Source organism: Doryrhamphus excisus, chromosome 12, assembly GCF_030265055.1.
Source record: "Doryrhamphus excisus isolate RoL2022-K1 chromosome 12, RoL_Dexc_1.0, whole genome shotgun sequence".
Classification (NCBI taxonomy): Eukaryota; Metazoa; Chordata; class Actinopteri; order Syngnathiformes; family Syngnathidae; genus Doryrhamphus; species Doryrhamphus excisus.
This window is the reverse complement of record NC_080477.1, coordinates 18,004,834-18,026,732: the sequence shown is the minus strand read 5'-3', so window position 1 is coordinate 18,026,732 and position 21,899 is coordinate 18,004,834. Positions and strand designations below refer to the sequence as shown.

The following is a 21,899-nucleotide window of genomic DNA, read 5'->3' as shown; positions in this document are numbered from 1 at the left end:
ATGATTGTTTACATTGAAATTACATTAATATTGAAATCAGCTGTGTATGTATTTGCTTTTAGCAGACCCTTAATACATTTGTACTTTATATAACAGCTTCCAGCATTTCTGTCTGTTCTACGTGAGCTTGGGTCACGGGTCAAACACGTTACAAGTTAGCCTACAGATACCCTCTGCTGTCTGTAACCCTGGCCTTGTATGTTATGGCGCTCTCGTCAAACTCTCCCAGGGAGGGAGATTCATCAGGCGCCAAAATGGATTCTCAGCATGTTGTTGACAGCAGGATGGCTGTTCTGGCTTGATAACAACTCTTCCTGCTTGATTGCATTTTTATTTATGATACACTGTAGGGAGCGGGATAAAAAAAAAGTCACAATAAGCCAGGATGAGTTAGTTGTGATTGCAGTCGCGGGGCCTTGAATGTCGCGGTGTGCGACTCACTCAGATGCGTTTATGTTGTTAAAGTTGACACTGTATACATTAATGAAAGATATTCTGCCTATACAGTGTATGCAGTCCATGCATGTTTGATGACTTTATGTACGGGAGAGTGTCTTTAATTAAGGTGGTTACGGATGGGCTTTTGCCTATATATCCTGAACTCCTGCTTCCATTGCGGTGTTGTATTGAGGCAAATAAAGAGGTGTTGCTGTCGCTTCCCATCATTTTGCCCTTCTTTAGACAGTTTAGTTTGACTCAACAGCGCCCCTGCTGGTTGCAACTAAACATCCACCTTGGCTTAATTGCAGTCGATTCAATTTACCACCTAATTATGATTGTTAGTTGAACGCGTGTAGTAATTTCAACAACAATTAATTTTGGCAAATATAGCCAACATAATTTAACCAAAATATTAAAATTTAATTTAAAAAATCAAATTTTTGCATGTGCAAAGTTTTGCAAAAATATCCATCTTGGCTTAATTGCAGTCGATTGACAATCGATTCAATTTACCGCCTAATTATGATTGTTAGTTGAACACATGTAGTAATTTAAAAAACTATTAATTTTGGGAAATATAGCCATCATTATTTGACCAAAATATTAGAATTTAATTTTAAAAAATCAAATTTTTGCATGTGCAAAGTTTTGCAAAAATATCCATCTTGGCTTAATTGCAGTCGATTGACAATCGATTCAATTTACCGCCTAATTATGATTGTTAGTTGAACACGTGTAGTAATTTCAAAAACAATAAATTTTGGGAAATATAGCCAACATAATTTGACCAAAATAGTAAAATTTAATTTAAAAAATTAAAATTTTTGCATGTGCAAAGTTTTGCAAAAATTTCCATTTTGGCTTAATTGCCGTCGATTGACAAGCGATTCAATTTACCACCTAATTATGATTGTTAGTTGAACGCGTGTAGTAATTTCAAAAACAATTAATTTTGGCAAATATAGCCAACATAATTCGACCAAAATATTAGAATTTATTTTTTAAAAAATCTAATTTTTGCATGTGCAAAGTTTTGCAAAAATATCCATCTTAGCTTAATTGCAGTCGATTGACAATCGATTCAATTTACCACCTAATTATGATTTTTAGTTGAACGCGTGTAGTGATTTCAAAAACAATTAATTTTGGCAAATATAGCCAACAAAAATTGACCAAAATATTAGAATTTAATTTAAAAAAAATAAAAATTTTGCATGTGCAAAGTTTTGCAATGATGCTGAACGTGGCCTACAGAGCAAAAAGTTAACTCAGTTAATTAGCTTGAAGCCAGGCCTCTCTGTTAAGACAGTTTTGGTTAATATAAACAATTTTATCCTTGTCGAGACTCTGCCTTGTTCAATACAGCAGCTCCACCTAGTGTTTAAACTAAGAAGTACAAAAAATTTAAGTGCGTATTGTTTGCGAGCCGTAGTCAATTCCATTTTTTGAAAAAAAAAAACACTCACATTTAGCAGGCTGATATCAGAGGATATTTACATTTTGAAAAAAAACAAAACAAAAACAAAAAAAAGATTAATCGCCAATTCATCAATAAATTGTTAGCAAAAAAGCCATGATTTGATGACGGTGTGAAAACCATGTTTTCTTGGTCTTGTGAGGCATATTTTTTCCCCAAAACTTTCCCTCTGAACTCCAAGACTGTATTTGAAAACTACTTATTTTCCTTTTTCCTAAAATGCTGTCAAAGTGGTGTTAAGGCCTCTCCACATCACCGCACAGCTGATGTTGTTCCCCCCCCCCCCCCCCCCCCCCCACCATGCAATGTCTACCTCTGTGCGCTTTCAGCTGAAGGAAGGATTGCATTACAATACGGGGCGCTAAAACTACAAACCATCATCCACTATATGCTGTTCACATAAAAACACTTATTTTTTCACAATGGTCCAAGGTCAGACGGGGTCAAGTACAGCGTCTTGTTCACACACAGTGTTTGGAATGAATATGACAGGATCACATAATGATTCCTACAGCTCAAGTGACCCTGTGTAATGTCAGGCATGGAAGTGGGAAGAAAGAAGTGGGGTGAGGCAACTATTTATGCCACATGCTGAACAACCGCCATTGGGTGCAAAGTCCAATTACAGTACATGCCTAAAAATCATGGGGATGGTACACGAGAGGGGGGCATTTGGGTCTTGAGAAAAATGTCAGTAAAAGCAACTTTTATCCTTCAGTAGTGCAGGAGAAATCAAAAAAGCTTTATTATGGCTTAATATAATGATATAAAATATATTTTTTGACATTCATGAAAAAATTATATATTATTATATTATATTATTTTCAACGTTTTTCTTGACTAGATCAATTGTACAAGGAATTAAAAAACTGAAGTTAATAAGTTAATAATTCGCATCGGAATTAAAATAATATGTAAATGAAGTAAATTAACAAATGGCAAAAGAAAAAAAATATTTACTGTACTTTTACTTAAAATATTTTTAAAAGTAAAACAATGACATGAGAACTAAAATAAATAAGTATATTAAATTGTATATTTTTTAATTTTTATTTTTTTTTATAAATGTACAGTTTTTGAGGAAAACAAAGTAAAGTAAATGAACAAATAGCAAAAAAAATATTTACTCTACTTTTACTTACAAAAACAAAACAAATAGCAAAAAAATAAAAACATATTTACTTTTAATTACAATATTTAAAAAAATAAAACAATGACATGAGAACTAAATGAAATAAGTATATTAAATTGTATATTAAAACGCTTTCCTTAACTACATCAACTGTACAAGGAATTAAAAAAGTGAAGTTAAAAATAATTCGCATAGGAATTAAAATAATGTGAACATACTTTACTTCAAAAAAATTAAAAAAAAAATTTACTCTACTTTTACTTACAACAATATTTTTAAAAATAAAACAATGACATGAGAACTAAAAGAAATAAGTATATTAAATTGTGGCAGAAGAAATTAAATAAAAAAATAACTTAATAACTTAAATAAAAATGACTTTAAAAATATATATTTACTGCAAGCATACCAGCAAAAATTGAGAATTAAAAACACATTCATGTTACCAGGTTTAATCTAGAGTTTCTCCACCCATTTTAAGTGTGTTCATCATCAGGTCTGTTGTGTCTACAACAGAGGAGCAGCTGTTCACCTTCCCCTTAAATTTATACATTGTGCATATTAAAGGCGATGTCCCTCTTCGGCTCCAAGCAACACGTTTTTCCACCAACGAAAAAAAAAAGGCAGCCAGCAGATGTTAACAGTAGTGATTTAAATGAACAGATTGAACAAATAAATGTGTATCTTTGTCACAATTCATGTCGCGTTCAGTCTCTCGGAGAAGCAACTGCCAATTTGGAGTCATTGTGTTGTTATGATGCATTCAGTGATAGTTAACATCAGTAGCTAAACTTTGCCAAATTGCTGTCATTAGGTTACAACAAAGTAATTCCTTTGACTTGATGGTGGAATATACGCCTTCGACCACAGCACATACACACACATGCGGTATCGAACAAAGGCAGACATCACCTTTAAGCGGTGAATGAACAAGCTTCCTTCAAGGATAGTCTCCTGAATAAGTGTACAAGGCCCACCAAAAAATGGAATCAGATGATCAAAATGTGTGTGTGCTGGACAGCGGTGCCTGTGAGGAATAGTCCATAACACATTAGTGCCAAATTAGGTATGCTTATAAGTGTGTATGTGTTTACTGAGGAGCGTGTGCCTGCATGCTTTTGTGTAACTGAGGGGGGGGGGGGCAGCTGTGATTTGTAAGTGCATTTTGATCCCATCCCCAGAGAGTCCAAGCTAAATTAGGATGTATATTATTTAAAGGAGCCCTGGGCTGACTTTCAGATGGATACGTTCATGCAGCGAATATATCATTTTTTTTTTTGTATTTTTTATGGCGCTCTGCATGTGCATTTTCATGCTGCCTGCCAGAGAGGAAATCTTCAACTCATATGAGGAAGTATTATGGTTGATTTAGTCTACTTACTGTTTTCTATGAATTCTAATGACTTCTTGATATGATTCTTGAATTGCTTTTGTTTCTAGTTTTGCTGACAGTTTTTTTCCCACCGTACTTGTAACTTATAACTACGCCTTGTATGGTACATACCTGTCACCTAATTATTATTGTGACCACAATTAACACAGTTGTGAATATTATTACAATATTTTAAATTTTATGCAAATATCCTTGTACTTTGCATCTAGTCTGCATTGTAATCTCAAAAAAAATCTCAGTCAGTTGCCATGTTTTGCAACTTTTGCAACAGTAAACACACTATACCGTATTATCATATGGTTAATATTCATTCATTCATTTTCTACCGCTTATCCTCACGGGTCACGGGCTTGCTGGAGCCTATCCCAGCTGTCTTCTATACAGGGATTGTTTAAAGTAGCATTTAGACCTTCTTAACTTATTCAATCCCAGCCATTTTCAAAAGACAATCCCTTCAGTAGCGGCCATTGTAGATGATTTTAACAGATTTTTCAAGGCACATACATTATTGTGTTCTACATCTATACAAACATGGAATCTACCAAAAAAAAGATTAGACTGTCATCAGAAAAAAAAAGTTTGTTTCTACCTGTTTCCGTTCTTTAGTAATCAACAGTAGAACATAGGTAAGTTTCGGGGAAATATCAGTTCCCGACTACAAAAGGGGAAAATAATTATTCATTCATTCATTCATTCATTTTCTACCGCTTATCCTCACGAGGGTCACGGGCATGCTGGAGCCTATCCCAGTTGTCTTCGGGTGAGAGGCGGTGTACACCCTGGACTGATCGCCAGCCAATCACAGGGCACATATAGACAAACAACCATTGGAATTTTAGGATTCCTAGCTGTGAGGCCTGCACGCTAACCACTCGTCCATCGTGCAGCCTCATGGTTATATTTCTAGACAATTTTTCCCATTGAATAAAACCATACAGGGATTGTTTAAAGTAGCATTTAGACCTTCTTAACTTATTCAATCCCAGCCATTTTCAAAAGACGATCCCTTCAGCAGCGGCCATTGTAGATGATTTTAACAGATTTTTCAAGGCACATACATTATTGTGTTCAACGTCTATACAAACATGGAACCTACCAAAAGGAAGATTAGACTAAAAAAGTTTGTTTCTACCTGTTTTCCGTTCTTTAGTAATCAACAGTAGAACATAGTTAAGTTTCAGGGAAATATCAGTTCCCGACTAAAAAATAATTATTTTTTTGAAAAATACATTTGAAGTTTGAGACATATGTTTACCTTCTGTGCTTTTTATTAATAATGTGGCAGCAAAACAGAGCAGTTGAGCATAAACAGATTATCATGTCCAGCCCTGAGTTACCTTGAGTATTAAAATAATCAGAGATTTTGAGAATGAAGTCTTAATATTATGAGATGTATGTTTTTTATTATTGCAAATTATCGCAAATTGTATCGTATCGTGAGGTACCCTGAGATTCGCAATTATAATTACAACGTAAGGTGTTTTAGTACTATATGGACTTGGATGTTAGACTGCTCTACTGTTGAACCAATGTGTTATTTGAAGTATGAATCACCTTCAAACGTAGTATGCTGCTTTTCACTTCCAAACGAATACCCTTACAGTTAATCCTCCATGTAGGTGGGCTGGTCAACAACACTTGTCTCTAGGTGGTCTTACTCATGTTCTTATTTTTAAGTCCCCGCTTCCTTCCAACTGACGTGCCTCTCATACTTAGTTCAGCCGAGGTTGCCTTTACGTGCTTCTCATGCACTTTCTGTGAGGTCACACTGTATGAATGCATCACGTGGCATCACATTGGAAACGCTCCGTTATTCTGATCCGGTACATCTCGTCTCCCCCTGTGGTGTCAGGGATCTCAACCTCAGCAGGGCTTCCTTAATAGATTGGGAGAGTGGAAAAAAGGCTTAGCGTGTTTCCAAGAAATGTTGTGTTTTCTAACCGGAGGATGGCTTTGCATGCGTGCCTATTTGTGGCTCGGAATCGCAGATCATTCTAACCTACTGGTTCTTTGTGTCATTTCAGTCAGTGTCATCAGTATCTATGAATAAATGCACCTTCTATTGATATGGTGATCTGGAAGCCTCGCGGATCAGATTGGCTGACTTAAGTTGGTATAGGCGGTTGTCGAACTAGCTTATGTCATTGGGATATGTTTTTTTGTGTCAAGTATTGACCCTTGAAAAATAGCTTATTGGAATGTGCGGAGTCTATTCACTTTGTGAGATGTATGGCGACTTTTCAGGGCATTCAATTCATTGCAAGTGAACTGATCAGGTAGTCCTATCGACTCTGACTGGGTTGTTGTTCCACCCGGTCTTCAGTCTTGAGCATGAACTGATGAATCCTGCTCGGATGAGAGTTGAAAAGTCTCTTAGACCAGTGTTTTTCAACCTTTTTTGAGCCACGGCACGTTTTTTACATTGGAAAAATCTTGTGGCACACCACTAACCAAAAATGTTACAAAATGTCACCACGACCTCACACGCGCATCAATAAGTTTATCGGAGGAACAAGGTAGGTGTTTCCACACGGACCAATATTACATTGCTCTGCCAGTCTTTACACCACAGACACTCGACAGTAGCCACGTTTACATTACGAGTTTTCTCTTTCCCAATGACCTTTTGGGAAACAATGGTATCCATGGAAAGGAATATTCCAATCTCTTGTCTACATGCACCATGAAAATGAAACAGAATAGTCAATGGGTCATGTGCGGTAAAATGTAAATATCAACATCACGTGATACCGGCTTCCCCCGAGTTTCACTTGTTCACTTGTTTGTTATTGTCAGTTTTTCGTCTGTCCAGTCTTTAAATTTAGTTTGAATCAAAAAAAACTTTGCTTAGTCCAGTGCCGATTGTTGGCCTCCATTTTTAAAACTGAAGAACGCCTGGATCTGCGTGTTACGTCACATCTGAGCATGTGCTGAAAGAACGCACCCGGGATAAATTCAATCTTGCTCATATTTTATAATTAAACTCGGGACATGTTTTATGTAGATATATATTTTCTTTTTTAATAAAACTGGACTTGTGAATGACGTATAGAAGGGTTTAGATTCTGTTTCACGGATGGCGCTAATGCACACGAAAGCTGTTTGCCAACCGCCAATAAACAACAGAAGAAGAAAAACACCACGAAGAAGAACGCAGTCTGACAACTTTCCGTTTGAGCGGGTACCAGATACCTGAATCGGATTGGGGAAAGGAATATTCCACCCCTGTTCAATTCTTTCCGTTTGAGCCAAAATACCAAATGCAATTGGAATATTTGGGTCCATATATTCATGTCTATTGACATAATATTTGCAAATGATGATTAATCAATGTTAATGCTATAAAAAGTGATATTGGATAATTCCTCACGGCACACCTGACTGTTTCTCAAGGTACACTAGTGTGCCGCGGCACAGTGGTTGAAAATCACTGTCTTAGACAATCTGAACGATACAGAACTGATGAATGCCCTGGGAATATTCACAGGCAAACGCCTTCCACTGTAGCTGCCCTATGACTTGATGATGACCAGCCCAAAGTCAGCTGGGACAGGGTCCAGCCATCACCCCTAATGAGGACAAGTGGTATAGAAATTAATGGAAAGTGTTTTAGGTTGAAATCTTATTGGCAATCTTACAGCAATTTATACTACATTTTAGCATATTAGTGATAAGAGGTGGGCCATTATCTATTTATTGTTGTGGTCTGCACTACTGTTGAGTATTTTGCCGTGCCTCTGGCCTGGAGATCTGCAGCCAAAAACTATAATTACTTTTATGTGGTATTGTTTCCCTTCCGAGGGTTACAGTACCCTTCACACTATTTTAGGGTAGGACTCAGCTGTGAACCAGTAGACTCCAATGAAAACCACCACTGGGAAAATTCTAAATATGTTGGTACTTTTTCTAACTACTCGTGTGTACTATAAAGTTGCACTAAGACAAAGAAAGTTCACACTCGCCCACTTGAAATAATCAGTTTCAATGACTCCGGTTGGTCCACCTACAATCAAAGTCGGCAGCAATAGAAAGGACATGAAAACAGGTCTTTTGACTGAATGAGTGCTTCAAGGCCACTACTTCCCACACAGATGCACACGCATACAGCGGACAAGTATGACTAAAAAAAAAGCATCATAGAAAACAGTAAAAGCTCATATAGTGTAAAATGATGGTTATATTCTTAAATACATAATGACGCGATACATAATTTGCCATGAGTGCGCTAATGCATGCTTGGAGAGGCTGAAACCAAACAAAAAGTACTATGCCACAATATGTTATCTTCTTTCCAAGGAACCAATGAAAGCATAGGTTTTGACAAGATCGACTTGATTAAGGGGCCTTGAAAAGAAGTCGTGCTATGTGAGGATTTTTTACAATTGTAGTCTAATAAAGTCTTATGGACTACTGAACAAGACAAGGGGTTCTGCAAGTAATTTAACTGGAACCAATCAGAGAAGATTACAATTTAAATGATTTAAAATTCAACCATTACAGCAGAATTCCGTCTCCTCGTTATCATCAGTACTCGATCAGTAGTCTTTAGATATTTTTTTTTGTTGCAGGCAATAGAGAGTTACAAGAATCAAGCCCTGAACACTCTTAATTTGACTGGCTGACTGCCGATCAGTCCATGGTATGTCTCACCTTATGGACATCGGTGTCGCTGAACAGGAAGGAATGGACTTCATACTTGTGTTTGCTCCCTTCCCGATTTCTTATTTTTACTTTTATATTATAAAGCTCTGGGACTCCTAGCTAACCACAGAGAGAGCCTTATCCACAATTGACGCAACATGGAACAGTGGTAAACCGTCTGAAAATTGAGTGACGACAAATCTAAGTGGTCATAAAAGACCCCACAACAACATCCAAAGAACCGCAGGCCTCACTTGCGTCAGTTAGGGTTAGTGTTCATGAGTCCAACTTAAGAAAGACACTGGACAAGAACATTAAGGCTTTGTCTCAATTTTTGCAGAAAAATCTTGGATCGTCTTTGACCTTTGGGAAAATACTCACAAATGGAACCTACCAAAGAATCCTGAATGAGAGCATGTTGGTCACCTCAAACTGAAACCAACTTTGGTTCTGTAGAAGTTGGTTCCACCTCTGATTGGCGGAAGAACAAAAAAATGAAGACTTTGAAGTGGTCTCGTCAATGTCCTGATCTGATACTGTGGCATGACCTTAAAAAGTTGCTTCATACTGGAAAACCTCCAACTTCTTCCACTCCAACCAGTGGTCCAACCACTTATTAGGTTTAGCCAATGTAATGGTTGACACAACGTTATGACCATCTCTACTTGCCATTGATTACCCTGACATTCATGCACATATACAGTACCTCTGCAAGGAATGACATTTCTGGAGGATTACGTCACTTAAAATAGCACCGGCAGGACTGAAATGAAGTAATTCCTTATTTGTAGAGACTGGATGAGGAGGTCATGTGTACGTACAGTGGATATTGGCTCGTGAATCATAATAGTGGAAATGTCACTGAGGCATCCTGATGCTCTGTGCTTGCAGGGTCTCCCTCAGCGAATGCGATGTGTCACGTGGCAGAGTCGTTTATCATTCTGATTTGGTGTGAGATGCACAGCGGCGTTATTAAGTCCATGCATGTCACCTCGGTGAGCAGCAACAAGGAGGAGAGAAGAGGCATTCTTAAAAAAACACTACCATATGTTTGTTATTTTTGTGCCTGTACTTCCCATGTACGGTCTTCTCACTTATAAGTTGTGGCTTTTATGTATTTACAGTAATGGAATTTTCTACAGCATATGCATTCTGTTGCGAGTTGGCATGTTCCGCTGTTAGTTTGTCGTTCACTCATGCAAGTTGCCCTGCTGCTTCTCATGGCCATGCAGAGGCCCCATGCTGTTGGGAGGCCCCGCACACAGGGGGTGCCTGCTCCCTGATTGGTCAGCGCCAGGCAGGGATGAATGAGCACTGTACATAGAGCAGGAGGTATGAAGGAGTGCAACAGTAAACCCCCATCCCCCTACTCTCGTTCTTTAGCTTCCCTTCTATCCGCTGTATGTCCTGGGACTGTTCAATGGGACGCATGGGACAAATGGATTGCAACATAGATTGGACTATAAGATGGTTGCTTAATTTTTTTTAAACTATGACTTATTAAGTTCTGTAAGTATGACTTACAGTATATAGTGTTAAAAATCAGACTTATATAAAAGCCTAGAAAAAAATGGTCTCTATAAATTGTAGGCCAAATTTTTCAGTGGATTTTTTTAACACTGAACAATAATCATGTGGTTGGATTTATGCACCTGAAACAACCAACACACACACCAAAAAGATCTTACATACCATTCAGGTGGCCTGGACTGACGACCTCGGGTGTTGAAACTTCTTCCACTGATGGCCACTTACTGAAAAATTAAAGATGCAACACATAAATAGTCACGCTCTGTCCCTCACAATACAATACGATTTGCGATACATGGCTTACGGTAACAATAATATCTCAAAAACAAAAAGACTCTGAGGCCTGGGCCGCCAGTCAGATCTGAGAATTTAATATCTTGTTTGTCGCAGCTCCCAGACATTTAGGGTCTTCACGGGGAGATGACTTGCTGTGTGAGAAGAACATTGAACTTTCGTCATGGGAGGAAACACAGCTGGAACGTCTGCACTCCCTGATAGGGCAGCTGTTCACATTGTTGAGTGAATCACAGGCTTGCTGTGGAGTTTGGGGAAACATTGTGTCCTCTGTTTATAGCCCCCCCCCCCAAAAAAAAAATAATAATCAGAGGAGAGGTTATCTTTTGATTGTAGTTAGTTAACAGTGGTATGCAACAGATTGCCAATTGCACATTGCATGGTGTCCATGCTGTACTTTACTGTCACCTACAGGACTGAAACGGTATTGCGTGCAACTTAACACGTTTTTCAGTTTGATTATTTAGATTGTAAATCCTTGATGGAGGCCAAAAAAACGGCAACAGTGTTTCATTAAGACAACTGACTTTTATATTAAAGCGATATAGCGATAAAACTATATTTTTAAACTATATTCATCTGGCGGAGTAACACGATGCCTCGCTAGCCGCTCGTCTTAACATCACTCACAGATGGAATAGTGGATATAGCTCTCAACTTTACGATGAAGACTCGTTTACGGGTTTTTTACCTGAGGACTGGAGCATAAGTCTTGTGATGGAACACTCTGCCATCCCAATGTTAGCTGACATAGTATGTGTCGCTGCTGTTGTTGACGCAAGTCGCGTTAGCTATCTGGATGCTGTGAAATCAATGCGCCAAGGAAAGAAGTTCTGGTCATATTTGAAATCATCAAAATACAGAGTGTTTTACTACAAAAGTTTTTTGGGAGGGTTTTGTAGTCGAAATAGGTACCTCCCGATGACTTGCATTGTTAGCTAGCTCATGTTAACTCGTTTTCTCTTGTTAGAATGCACAGAAAAGGAAAATAAATATGTGTTAATGTTTTACATAAGGGTTGTGAATCAGGGGCACTATTTTCCCCCCAAAAGTGGAGTTTTCCTTTAACAGTAGATTCTGTTTTTATTGACACAGGAATCATAGAGCCCTGTATATAGCCCTATAGCCCTAATACTGTAAAGCACCTCAAGTACTGACCATAGGAAGTCAAGGGGAGGAAGGTTGAATTCACCTTAATTTATTGTTATTTGAAGGAGTAGTGTCTATTGGGAGACATTTCTGTCATCTATAGCCATGTTTACATGAGGAGTTTTTCCTCTTTCGGAATGGAATCTTTCCGAATGACCTTTACGAAAGCAATGGTATACATGGAAATCAATATTCCAATCTCTTGTCTACATGCGCCGCTATAATCAAACAGAATAGTCAATGGGGCATGCGCAGTAAAGCGTAAACATCAACATCACGTGATACCGACTTCCTCGAGTTTTTCTTTCACTTGTTGGAATAACTCCGTATTGCGAGTTTTTCGTTCGTCCAGTCTTGAAATTTAGTTTGAATCAAAAACAAACTTTCCGCAGCAGTCCAGTGTCGATTGCTCGCTTCCATTTTTTAAAACTGAAGAACGTCTCAAGCTGCGTGTTGCGTCATATCTGCGCATTCGCTGAAAGAACGCACCCGGGAACAGGAAAAGATAAAGTTCAATCTTGCTAATATTTTATAATTAAACTCGGGACATGTTTTATATAGATATATATTTTCTTTTTAATAAAACTGGACTTGTGAATGGCGTATAGAAGGGTTTAGATTCTGTTCCACAGATGGCGCTAATGCACACGAAAGCTGCTTGCCAACTGTCAATAAACAATAGAAGAAGAAAAACAAGACGAAGAAGAACGCAACCTGACAACTTTCCGATTGAGCGGGTACAAGATACCTCAATCGGATTGGGGAAAGGAATATTCCACCCCTGGGAATCCGATTATATATTCATTCAGATTGGCACTTTTCTTTCGGAATGAGGTGTATACAAAGGTTACATTCTTTCCGTTTGAGCAAATAAACCGAATGCAATTGGAATATTTGGGTCCATGTATACGTGGCTTATGATGTATTTCTTTGCAAAGATCTTTTATTTAATGTCATTTACTTGTCCAAGTGAGTGTTCAATGCCTTTTATGTTGACAAAACGGCTACTACTTTTTTTTTTTTTACATTCACGGAGCCCTCATACAGTATTTACATGATCTTCTCTTTGTCATGTCCTTCTACTCATCCATGCTAAAAGTTACAGTCTGATATCTGTGACTGATATCTTGCTGTTTCTCTTTTCTGTAGCCCCAAATATTGATTTCTTCACATGGTGGCTTGCTTTTGACCACAAGCACAGTGAAACGTCCGGGCACTTATTTACAGCATTGTTGTTGATATTGAATTAGAGGTCAGCTGAAACTCCACATAAGCCACAAGTTGAGTGTAAAGGTTTATATATTACTAAGCTTCCCTCGCTTGTTTTATGTAGCAGTGGAGGTCAGACGGACACATGATTGATATTCTTGGAATTCATAGAATTTATCTCAGAATATTCTGAACTCCTGTTTCCATGCCAGTGTTGCCTGTGGGGGAAAAAATAGGTATTCTATTCCCGACTTCCGCTGTTAGAATTGCTCATGGCTAAATGAGGTGTGCATGTGAACCACTCTTTTCTGTAACCTTTTTTTATTAGTCCTTCACATGTGTGGGCTGGTAGGGTGGGGAATGGTTTTGTATGATGGCTCTACTTAAAAGGCTGCCGAAACCTGAGCTTTGGCCCTTCGGGGGTCACGGGGCTGTTCCATAGGCCGTGTTGACAGTGAGGCTGACCCGATGAAATATTCACTTGGCAGCGTCACTCGAAATGAACTGTCCCTCCTCCTCTTTCCGAAACACTTTTTAAAGAACACCGGTGATTCATTAACAAAGACGGACAAGCTCAGCACTTCCACTTAATTTGTGCTGTTTTACAAGCTTCATATCTCACAGTAAAAGCTATTCCCTACAGTCAAATAACAGTGTATCATATTTCTTTATAGAGCAATGATACAAAATATTTGGAAATAAACGTGTATTGTAAGTGTTTTGACTCTTTCGGACCACCATATATATATTTTAACTGATTACAACCCTATTCTTTGCCACTATGTTACACTGTTACAGTTATCTGTCAACTTAAATAGCGAGTTACATAATTATACCTCCCCGAAAACAATGTGAGATGTTAATGTTTATCATCTTCTTGCAAGTGGAAATATGAGACAATTATCCCATTTCCTGAACTTGAGTCCTTAAAATTCTCCCGGGAGATTCTTATTACCTAACAAGTGAATCACATCAACGCTTTCACTGTAATTGAGAAGGACATTAAGCGACATTTAATTTAGTTTACCGCTTAAATACGCACATCTTTGTGATTAAAAGCGTCACTCTCAGCTTCATCTGTAATACTACTGCATCCTTGGCCGACACTCACAATTGCGGTGCTGCTGTCCTTGAGGCGACGTTTGTTGTGATAGTGAAAACGGTTAATTTATTTTATTTCTTATTTAATTTAGTTTTGTGTTTTTTTTGTTTTTGTTTTAGATTTTAATATAATATCTTATACATATGTTGTGACTTGAGTTGCAGGATTTTCCACACTAGACTGCATTGGGAACTGCATTTGTTTTTTTTTTAGAAATAATTAAGTTAGTTTTGTTGTGTATTATACATACATATGTTCCACTTTCATCACGTTATATTATGTCTTTGCTCACGGTTGTCATAACATCAGAATCTCATACCGGCCTGCAAACTATCTTACTAAGAAGAACATCTTATTAAGACTTCAACACTACAACACTAACTTCATCACACATGAACCTAACACTCAAAAAGTGTCAAATATACAAACATGTACCAATATGTTTTAAACATGAAAACGACTCTTAAAATTTGGGCAGGATCCATTGCATCTGAGCAACACATCCCAATGGTCATAATGTGCTTAAATATGTTCTGACTTCACTAACAACACTAACTTCATCACACATGAACTTAACACTCAAAAGGTGTCAAATATACAAACATGTACCAATATGTTTTAAACATGAAAACAACTCTTAAAATGTGGGCAGGATCCATTGCATCTGAGCAACACATCCCATTGAGAGAAAATATTCAGTTTTGATATTAGTATTTGAAATTATTGTATGTTGAAAGTGTAAAGGCATACTATAATTGAGGGGAAAAAATCATCATGCATATTATGTTAGAACCTTGTCTCATCCAGCTCAGCTGTGCTATGACAGTGGTTGCGCATGTGTTAATTACGCTAAAAAAATGACACGTCGTTAGCATGTTATTTTTGACAGCCCTAATAAATACATATGTGATATGCCTCATAACGGAAGCATAATCACTAAACTAATTAAGTCATCTGTGAGCCTCGCAACTATTCATTATATGGCATGACTCTGAAAGTCTATCCTGTCCTTTGCCAGCATCTCCTCTCTTGTCGAGTGTAAATGGCAAAATGAGTACTTCAGGGATCCCTATCTCCTTATGGGACGCCAGCACTTCTCAAGAGGGCATGCGTGCACTTTAATGGCTTCATTAGCACATGTGCTGCATAAACTGTATAAATTGCATGTGTGGCCATAAAATCAGGGCATTTAAAGTTTTCTGTATGTTTAAGAATATCAAGTGTGGGTTTTTTTTCCTCTCGTAGGTCATCTCAGTCGGTGTATCATATGTAGGTCGGATGCTAGTGTGAAGCTGTTGTTTACACATGACTTCAATTTATATACATTCTACTATCTGCCAAGTTCTCAGTGAGCTGTTTTAATGACTTAATGAGACCTAATTACTGTCATCATGGAGGTGATGTGCCACTTTGCGTGCACTAAAGTGCTGTAAGAGATTTTATTCACCTTTTACAGGAGGCATCTGTATTTTTTTCCTACAAAATGAGGTGTCTGAATAACTGTGTTAGAGGTGGAATTATATCGTACCAGAGGGCACTCTCGGCTTGTATATGCTACTCCTATCACTTCTGTGCCACTAAAAATGTACAATGTAAATATGAACTCGGTTGCACGGCGATCAAGTGGTTAGCGCGCAGGCCTCACAGCTAGGAGACCCGAGTTATATTCCACCCTCGGCCATCTCCGTGCATGGGTGGGTTTTCTCCGGGTACTCCGGTTTTCTCCCACATTCCAATACATTCTTCTTCTAATAATAATAATGGTGATATGATAATATGTATTGCACATATTCTGCATATGCATGTTAGGTTAATGAGTGGTTAGCGCAAAGGCCACACTGCTAGGAGACCTGAGTTTGAGTCCACCATCGGGCATCTCTCTGCTGAGTTTTGTAAACTCATATTGGTACATGTTTGTATATTTCATAATTATACCTTTTGAGTGTTAAGTAGCGAGGAGACCAGGGTTCAATTCCACCCTCGGCCATCTCTGTGTGGAGTTTGCATGTTCTCCCCGTGCATGCGTGAGTTTTCACCGGGTACTCCGGTTTCCTCCCAGATTCCAAAAACATGCTAGGTTAATTGGCGACTCCAAATTGTCCATAGGTATGAATGTGAGTGTGAATGGTTGTTTGTCTGTATGTGCCCTGTGATTGGCTGGCGACCATTCCGGGGTGTACCCCGCCTCTCGCCCGAAGACAGCTGGGATAGGCTCCAGCACCCCACGCGACCTTCGTGAGGAAAAAGCGGTAGAAAATGAATGAATGAATGAGTGTTAAGTTGGTGTGTAATGAGTTTAATGTTCTTTGTAAGAACACTAACACTTTCCAAAAACATGCTACGTTAATTGGCGACTCCAAATTGTCCATAGGTATGAATGTGAGTGTGAATGGTTGTTTGTCTATATGTGCCCTGTGATTGGCTGGTGACCAGTCTAGGATGTACTCAAAAAAATCAAAAGTCAAAGCTCACCTGAAAACGTTGTGTGGATGCAACTCATCCATCCTGTTCAGAGCAGCTTGTTTTGATGGGGCTGTCCTCTGTCATGCAAATGTGCCACCAGACAGCAGATGTTTCACCCAGAAAAGAATGGGACTCACCCTAAAGTTAAGACATTACAAATTCCCTCAGTAGCTGGGAGGTGATGTCATTATGTGTGCTGATTGGTTCATACAACTCTGCTCAATGTTAGGTTTGGACCTGGTTGTGTCTAGTCGTTTGTGAGAAAGACAATAGTGAATGGTAGCTCCCACTGAGTCAGAGCGGTCTTAGGCAATCTACTATTGTGACATTAGCAGCTAACATAAAATTACTTGGTTGGGGCATTCCAGATAGGAACCTTACTAGAATCTGGTTCATCTCCATGGCAAGCGCTAATGTGTGTGTATGTGTGTGTGCAGCCTTGCTTTGGATCACCCAGCCTCTTCATCAGAACATGACGGTAGGGGGTCAGGCCTCATTTAATCAAGGGAATACTTCCATCTCCCATTAACTTAATTAATCCAACACAAGAGAGAGTGCCTTAGGACACCAGCGTGGGTGTCTTTGCATGTACTACAGAATGTGTTTGGAAAGTAAATTCACACATACAGTAGGTTTTTCGGAATGCACTATAGGAGTGATGTTGTATTTTGTAATACAGTCGAGATCCTGATGCGAACCTGGATCCGAACGGACATTTGAGAAATGCTTATAATTTAACTTGACTTAAGTCATAATGTGCTTAAATACAGTAAACCTCGGATATATCGGATTCAATTGTTCCCACTGCTTTTGTCCGATATAAGCGAAATCCGTTATATGTGTATACCGGAAAATGTCCGTTTTACGCATATATCGGATTTATATCCGGTATATGCGTAAATTGGATTTTATCCGTTATAAAAAGGCACTTCCTTGACTATGTTTCCAATGTACCTGGACGCGCAGGCAAAGCTGCAAACGCTGCAAATGACGTCATACAGCGGCCTGTCACGATTCGGCGAATCAGAGCGCCACGATGCAGCCATCCGATATATGCGAGGGAAATTTAATGGAAATGCATTGGAACGGGACTGGAGATTTTGTCCGAAATAGGCGAAATCCGTGATAAAAATCAGATATATGCAATGAATTTTTATTGGAAATGCATTACAGAAAAATCGGTTCTTTTTTATCTGTCCGTTGTGAGCGAATTTCCGATATATCCGAGTCCGATATAGCCGAGCTTTACTGTATGTTCTATCTGTCCAAGAATAACCTAGCTCAGCAAATATTGCATTTTTTAGTGACTGTTATCAGCATGTAGTGTATCGAGAGATTACCAATTTTGTGATATCAATACTTTGTCCCACTTAAAGTATAAATGGCGTTGCCCTTTCCCAATCATTGCATAGTAATTGTCCATCATTTACATATATTTCTTGCCAAGTTAGAGTCTCTTCAGTGCAAAATTACACTAAACTTTGATAGAACTGCTTTAATACACCATGACAACACCCAAATGGGGTTTTATGGTCTTTCCTCTTTAAGGTACACTCTCATCTCCTATAAAATGTGTTCTTCACTGCCATGCCAATAAAAGGACACTGGATAATGTGGAAACAATATATTTCTATCTGAAGATAAATGAGCAGAAGTGTGGTGCTTTAGGAGATTTGTTTCAGCCATGAATAGGCCATCAAATAAAAACACATCATCTAACTACTCGCGGTTACAGCAGCAGATTCATTGATATTGATCAATAAATTAGTAATTTGGATGGAAAAGAGTCGTTTGATTCCTCAAAGTTTGATTTGCATTTGTGCAGATAATGAAACAGATGCCTGTGCATAATGTATGAAGAAAGAGAGAGAGAGAGAGAGAGAGAAAAAAATAAAAAAACAATCAAGCATTAAAAATGGTTGAAAATGCTTAGGCCGGGTGCTGCAGTGGATAAACCCAATGACCTGGTTGTCACACAATCACAGGTTCAAAACCTCATTGGACTTGAGTGGATGGGACATATTTAAAGCCAATTCCAATGCAGTCCATTTTATACCTGTCTTTATACTAAGCCTGCCTCTTTATGGAAACCAATCACGTCGCAGCCTGTCACAGATATTGAGTCTTCAGCTCCTTTTTATCTCCCATGTCTGTCATTAGAACCTTTTATCCTAAGATCCTCTCCCTTTTTTCTCTCTGCCTGCCGTCTTGTTTTCCACAAAACTAAATTAAGAAGCACTCTCACATTACTTACAGAGAAATAAACCAAGCAACCTGTCAAGGTCAGACACAGTGGTTAAAAAACAGGGAATTATGAAAATGACAGGAATGTTATACAGGAAGATGCATAAAGAACGTTCAAGGGAGCTTGAAGGTCTTAAGTCTGCCCTGGGGGCTTTTTTCAGCCTGCAGCTTGTTTCCTATTGGTCTTTTTATTGTACGCGTGGCCCACATTATGCAGGTTTTCCTTTTAAAAGGGGACCTATTATGCTTTTTCTACTTTTCTGACCTATAAATGTTGTATTCTACACTGCCAAACCGTCAGATAATGAGGTTTGCGCATTTGTAAATGAGCCCGGAAAGAAGTTTTGGATGGCTCTATGCTTTGTTATATAGAGTTTTTTCTAACACCGAGTTCTGCTGACGTCAGCTTCCCTACGTGGGCTGCAGATTGCCGGCACTCAGTAAACGTGGAAGTCCTTGGAAGTGTGGCCAATCACAGCAGAGTGGGCGTGCCTAAAGGAGGGCCATGGGTGGAGTAAACTAAATGGATTGTTTTGGTTTGAAGCAGGAAGACCATGGAAACACTGCAGAAAGAGGTGCAGAATCTGGACGATCTAGAAAGCTTTCTGTGCAGGTTATCGTTTGTAGCTCCTCTATAGGAGTTAATATAAAGCGCCAAAATGGGCTTACAAGGTCCACTGTAAATATATTTAACTGTTTAGAAGCTGGCTGCACGGCCGCTGAGTGGTTAGCACGCAGGCCTCACACCAAGGAGACCCGGGTTCAATTCCATCTTCTGCTGGCAGGTTACACAATGCAATTATGTATAATATTATTAATACCGGGCTGCACGCTGAAAAAAAAAAAGTTTAGCGGAGGCCTCACAGCTAGGAGATCCGAGTTCGATTCCACCCTCGGCCATCTCTGTGTGGAGTTTGCATGTTCTCCCCGTGCATGCATGGGTTTTCTCCGGGTATTCCGGTTTCCTCCCACATTCCAAAAACATGCTAGGTTAATTGGCGACTCCTTTGGTTTGAAGCAGGAAGACCATGGAAACACTGCAGAAAGAGGTGCAGAATCTGGAAGATCTAGAAAGCTTTCTGTGCAGGATATCGTTTGTAGCTACTCTATAGGAGTCCACAACTTAATATAAAGCGCCAAAAATTAGCTTACTTGGTCCCCTATAAATATATTTAACTCTTTAGAAGCTGGCTGCACGGCCGCTGAGTGGTTAGCACGCAGGCCTCACACCTAGGAGACCGGAGCTCAATTCCACATTCTGGTGGCAGGTGACACAATGCAATTATGTACTACATAATTGCATGCTGCACGCTGGAAAAAAACGTTTAGCGGAGGCCTCACAGCTAGGAGATCCGAGTTTGATTCCACCCTCGGCCATCTCTGTGTGGAAATGTTCTCCCTGTGCATGCGTGGATTTTCTCCGGGTACTCCGGTTTCCTCCCACATTCCAAAAACACGCTAGGTTAATTGGCGACTCCAAATTGTCCATAGGTATGAATGTGAGTGTGAATGGTTGTTTGTCTATATGTGCCCTGTGATTGGCTGGCCACCAGTCCAGGGTGCCTCTTGCTCGAAGACAGCTGGGATAGGCTCCAGCAGGGAGGATAAACGGTAGAAAATGAATGAATACATGTTTAGAAGATGATAAAAGGGCCATTCATGCTGTTGTTTTATTGAAAAAACGCACCAAAGTACTGAAACTAATACACAGAGTAAACCTTCTTCCTGCCTGTTTGGAGGCAAGAGATGAAAAAAAACAGGCACACGTACGCATGGCAATATATAAAATTGTGCGTACAATTTAAACAGGTTATATGAATTGTGCATTTCCCAACGGAGAAAAATCAAAATTTACAAAAACGTGTCCATCAATCAGCATCCAGGAAAGGATAGTGTTCGACTTTAGAGGTTTCGCTGCACAACCACTCAGGAAATCATAAATAATATCAACAACATCTCATTCCAGTGCAGCTTCGAAAGCACTCTGTGACTCATCTCCCAGCACCTCTGGCTCTAGGACTTCCCCACTCTAAATTTAATGTTCTGCTGCTGACATACAAATCCTTCCAAGCTGCTGTGCCCATTTCATTTCCAACGCTCCTCCCTCCTCCTCTTTTTTTTTTCCCTCCGTTGACTCCTCCGTGTCCCTGAAGCACCTTGCCTCAAAAATGCTGCCAACATTATTGACTCCATTGAAGTCCTGCAATAAAATGACAAATTGCCCAATGCTGAAACGGATAGCCAAGAACAACGATAATCGAATCAGTGAGGAAAAAAATGGTGATTTGATTTATAGAGGTTTTCAAAGAGTAATAAAACGCTTCCTATGAAGAGTTGCAGCCAAGTTCTCATGCTGCAAGTCATACCGCACAATGCATAACAATTCCAAACGATTTCCAATTCATTCCAATTGTGCCACACAGATAAGCCTGTTTCGGTGGAGCTGAGCTGCGGCGCAGGACCCAGCCATGTAGTGTTGGAGCCGGGGTCCCCCCTCACGCTGGACTGCAACCTGGGGGCCAGTGACACGCCATTCAACATCACCTGGTTACGCGACGGCCAGCCACTCGCTCTGGAGGAGAGCGATGTCCTGCAGTATGTCGCCAACCGATCCCGCCTCTCGCTGCTCACCTCCAAGGATGGACCGCTTCCACACGATGTGGAGGGGGGTTACAGCTGTGTGAGTGCCAGTGCACATGGAGCTCTGACCAGCCGGGCCGTCAATGTTCACCTGGCGAGTAAGTGAGGCTTTTATTGTTTCTGATTGTTCGGTAGTTGACTCACTCAGACTCACTGTGTGGCCGACATGCTAACCACTCGTCCA

General features: G+C 39.4%; 1 protein-coding gene across 2 annotated transcripts in view; it reads left to right on the top strand.

Moving 5' to 3' along the window:
• Positions 1–21,899, top strand: part of igdcc4 (immunoglobulin superfamily, DCC subclass, member 4) — a 60,680-nt gene that overhangs the window by 8,191 nt on the left and 30,590 nt on the right. For both annotated transcript variants that reach the window (XM_058089164.1, XM_058089163.1), the window contains exon 2: positions 21,499–21,813. In XM_058089164.1, the coding sequence (XP_057945147.1) occupies positions 21,499–21,813 (315 nt within the window). The remainder of the gene's footprint in view (positions 1–21,498; positions 21,814–21,899) is intronic.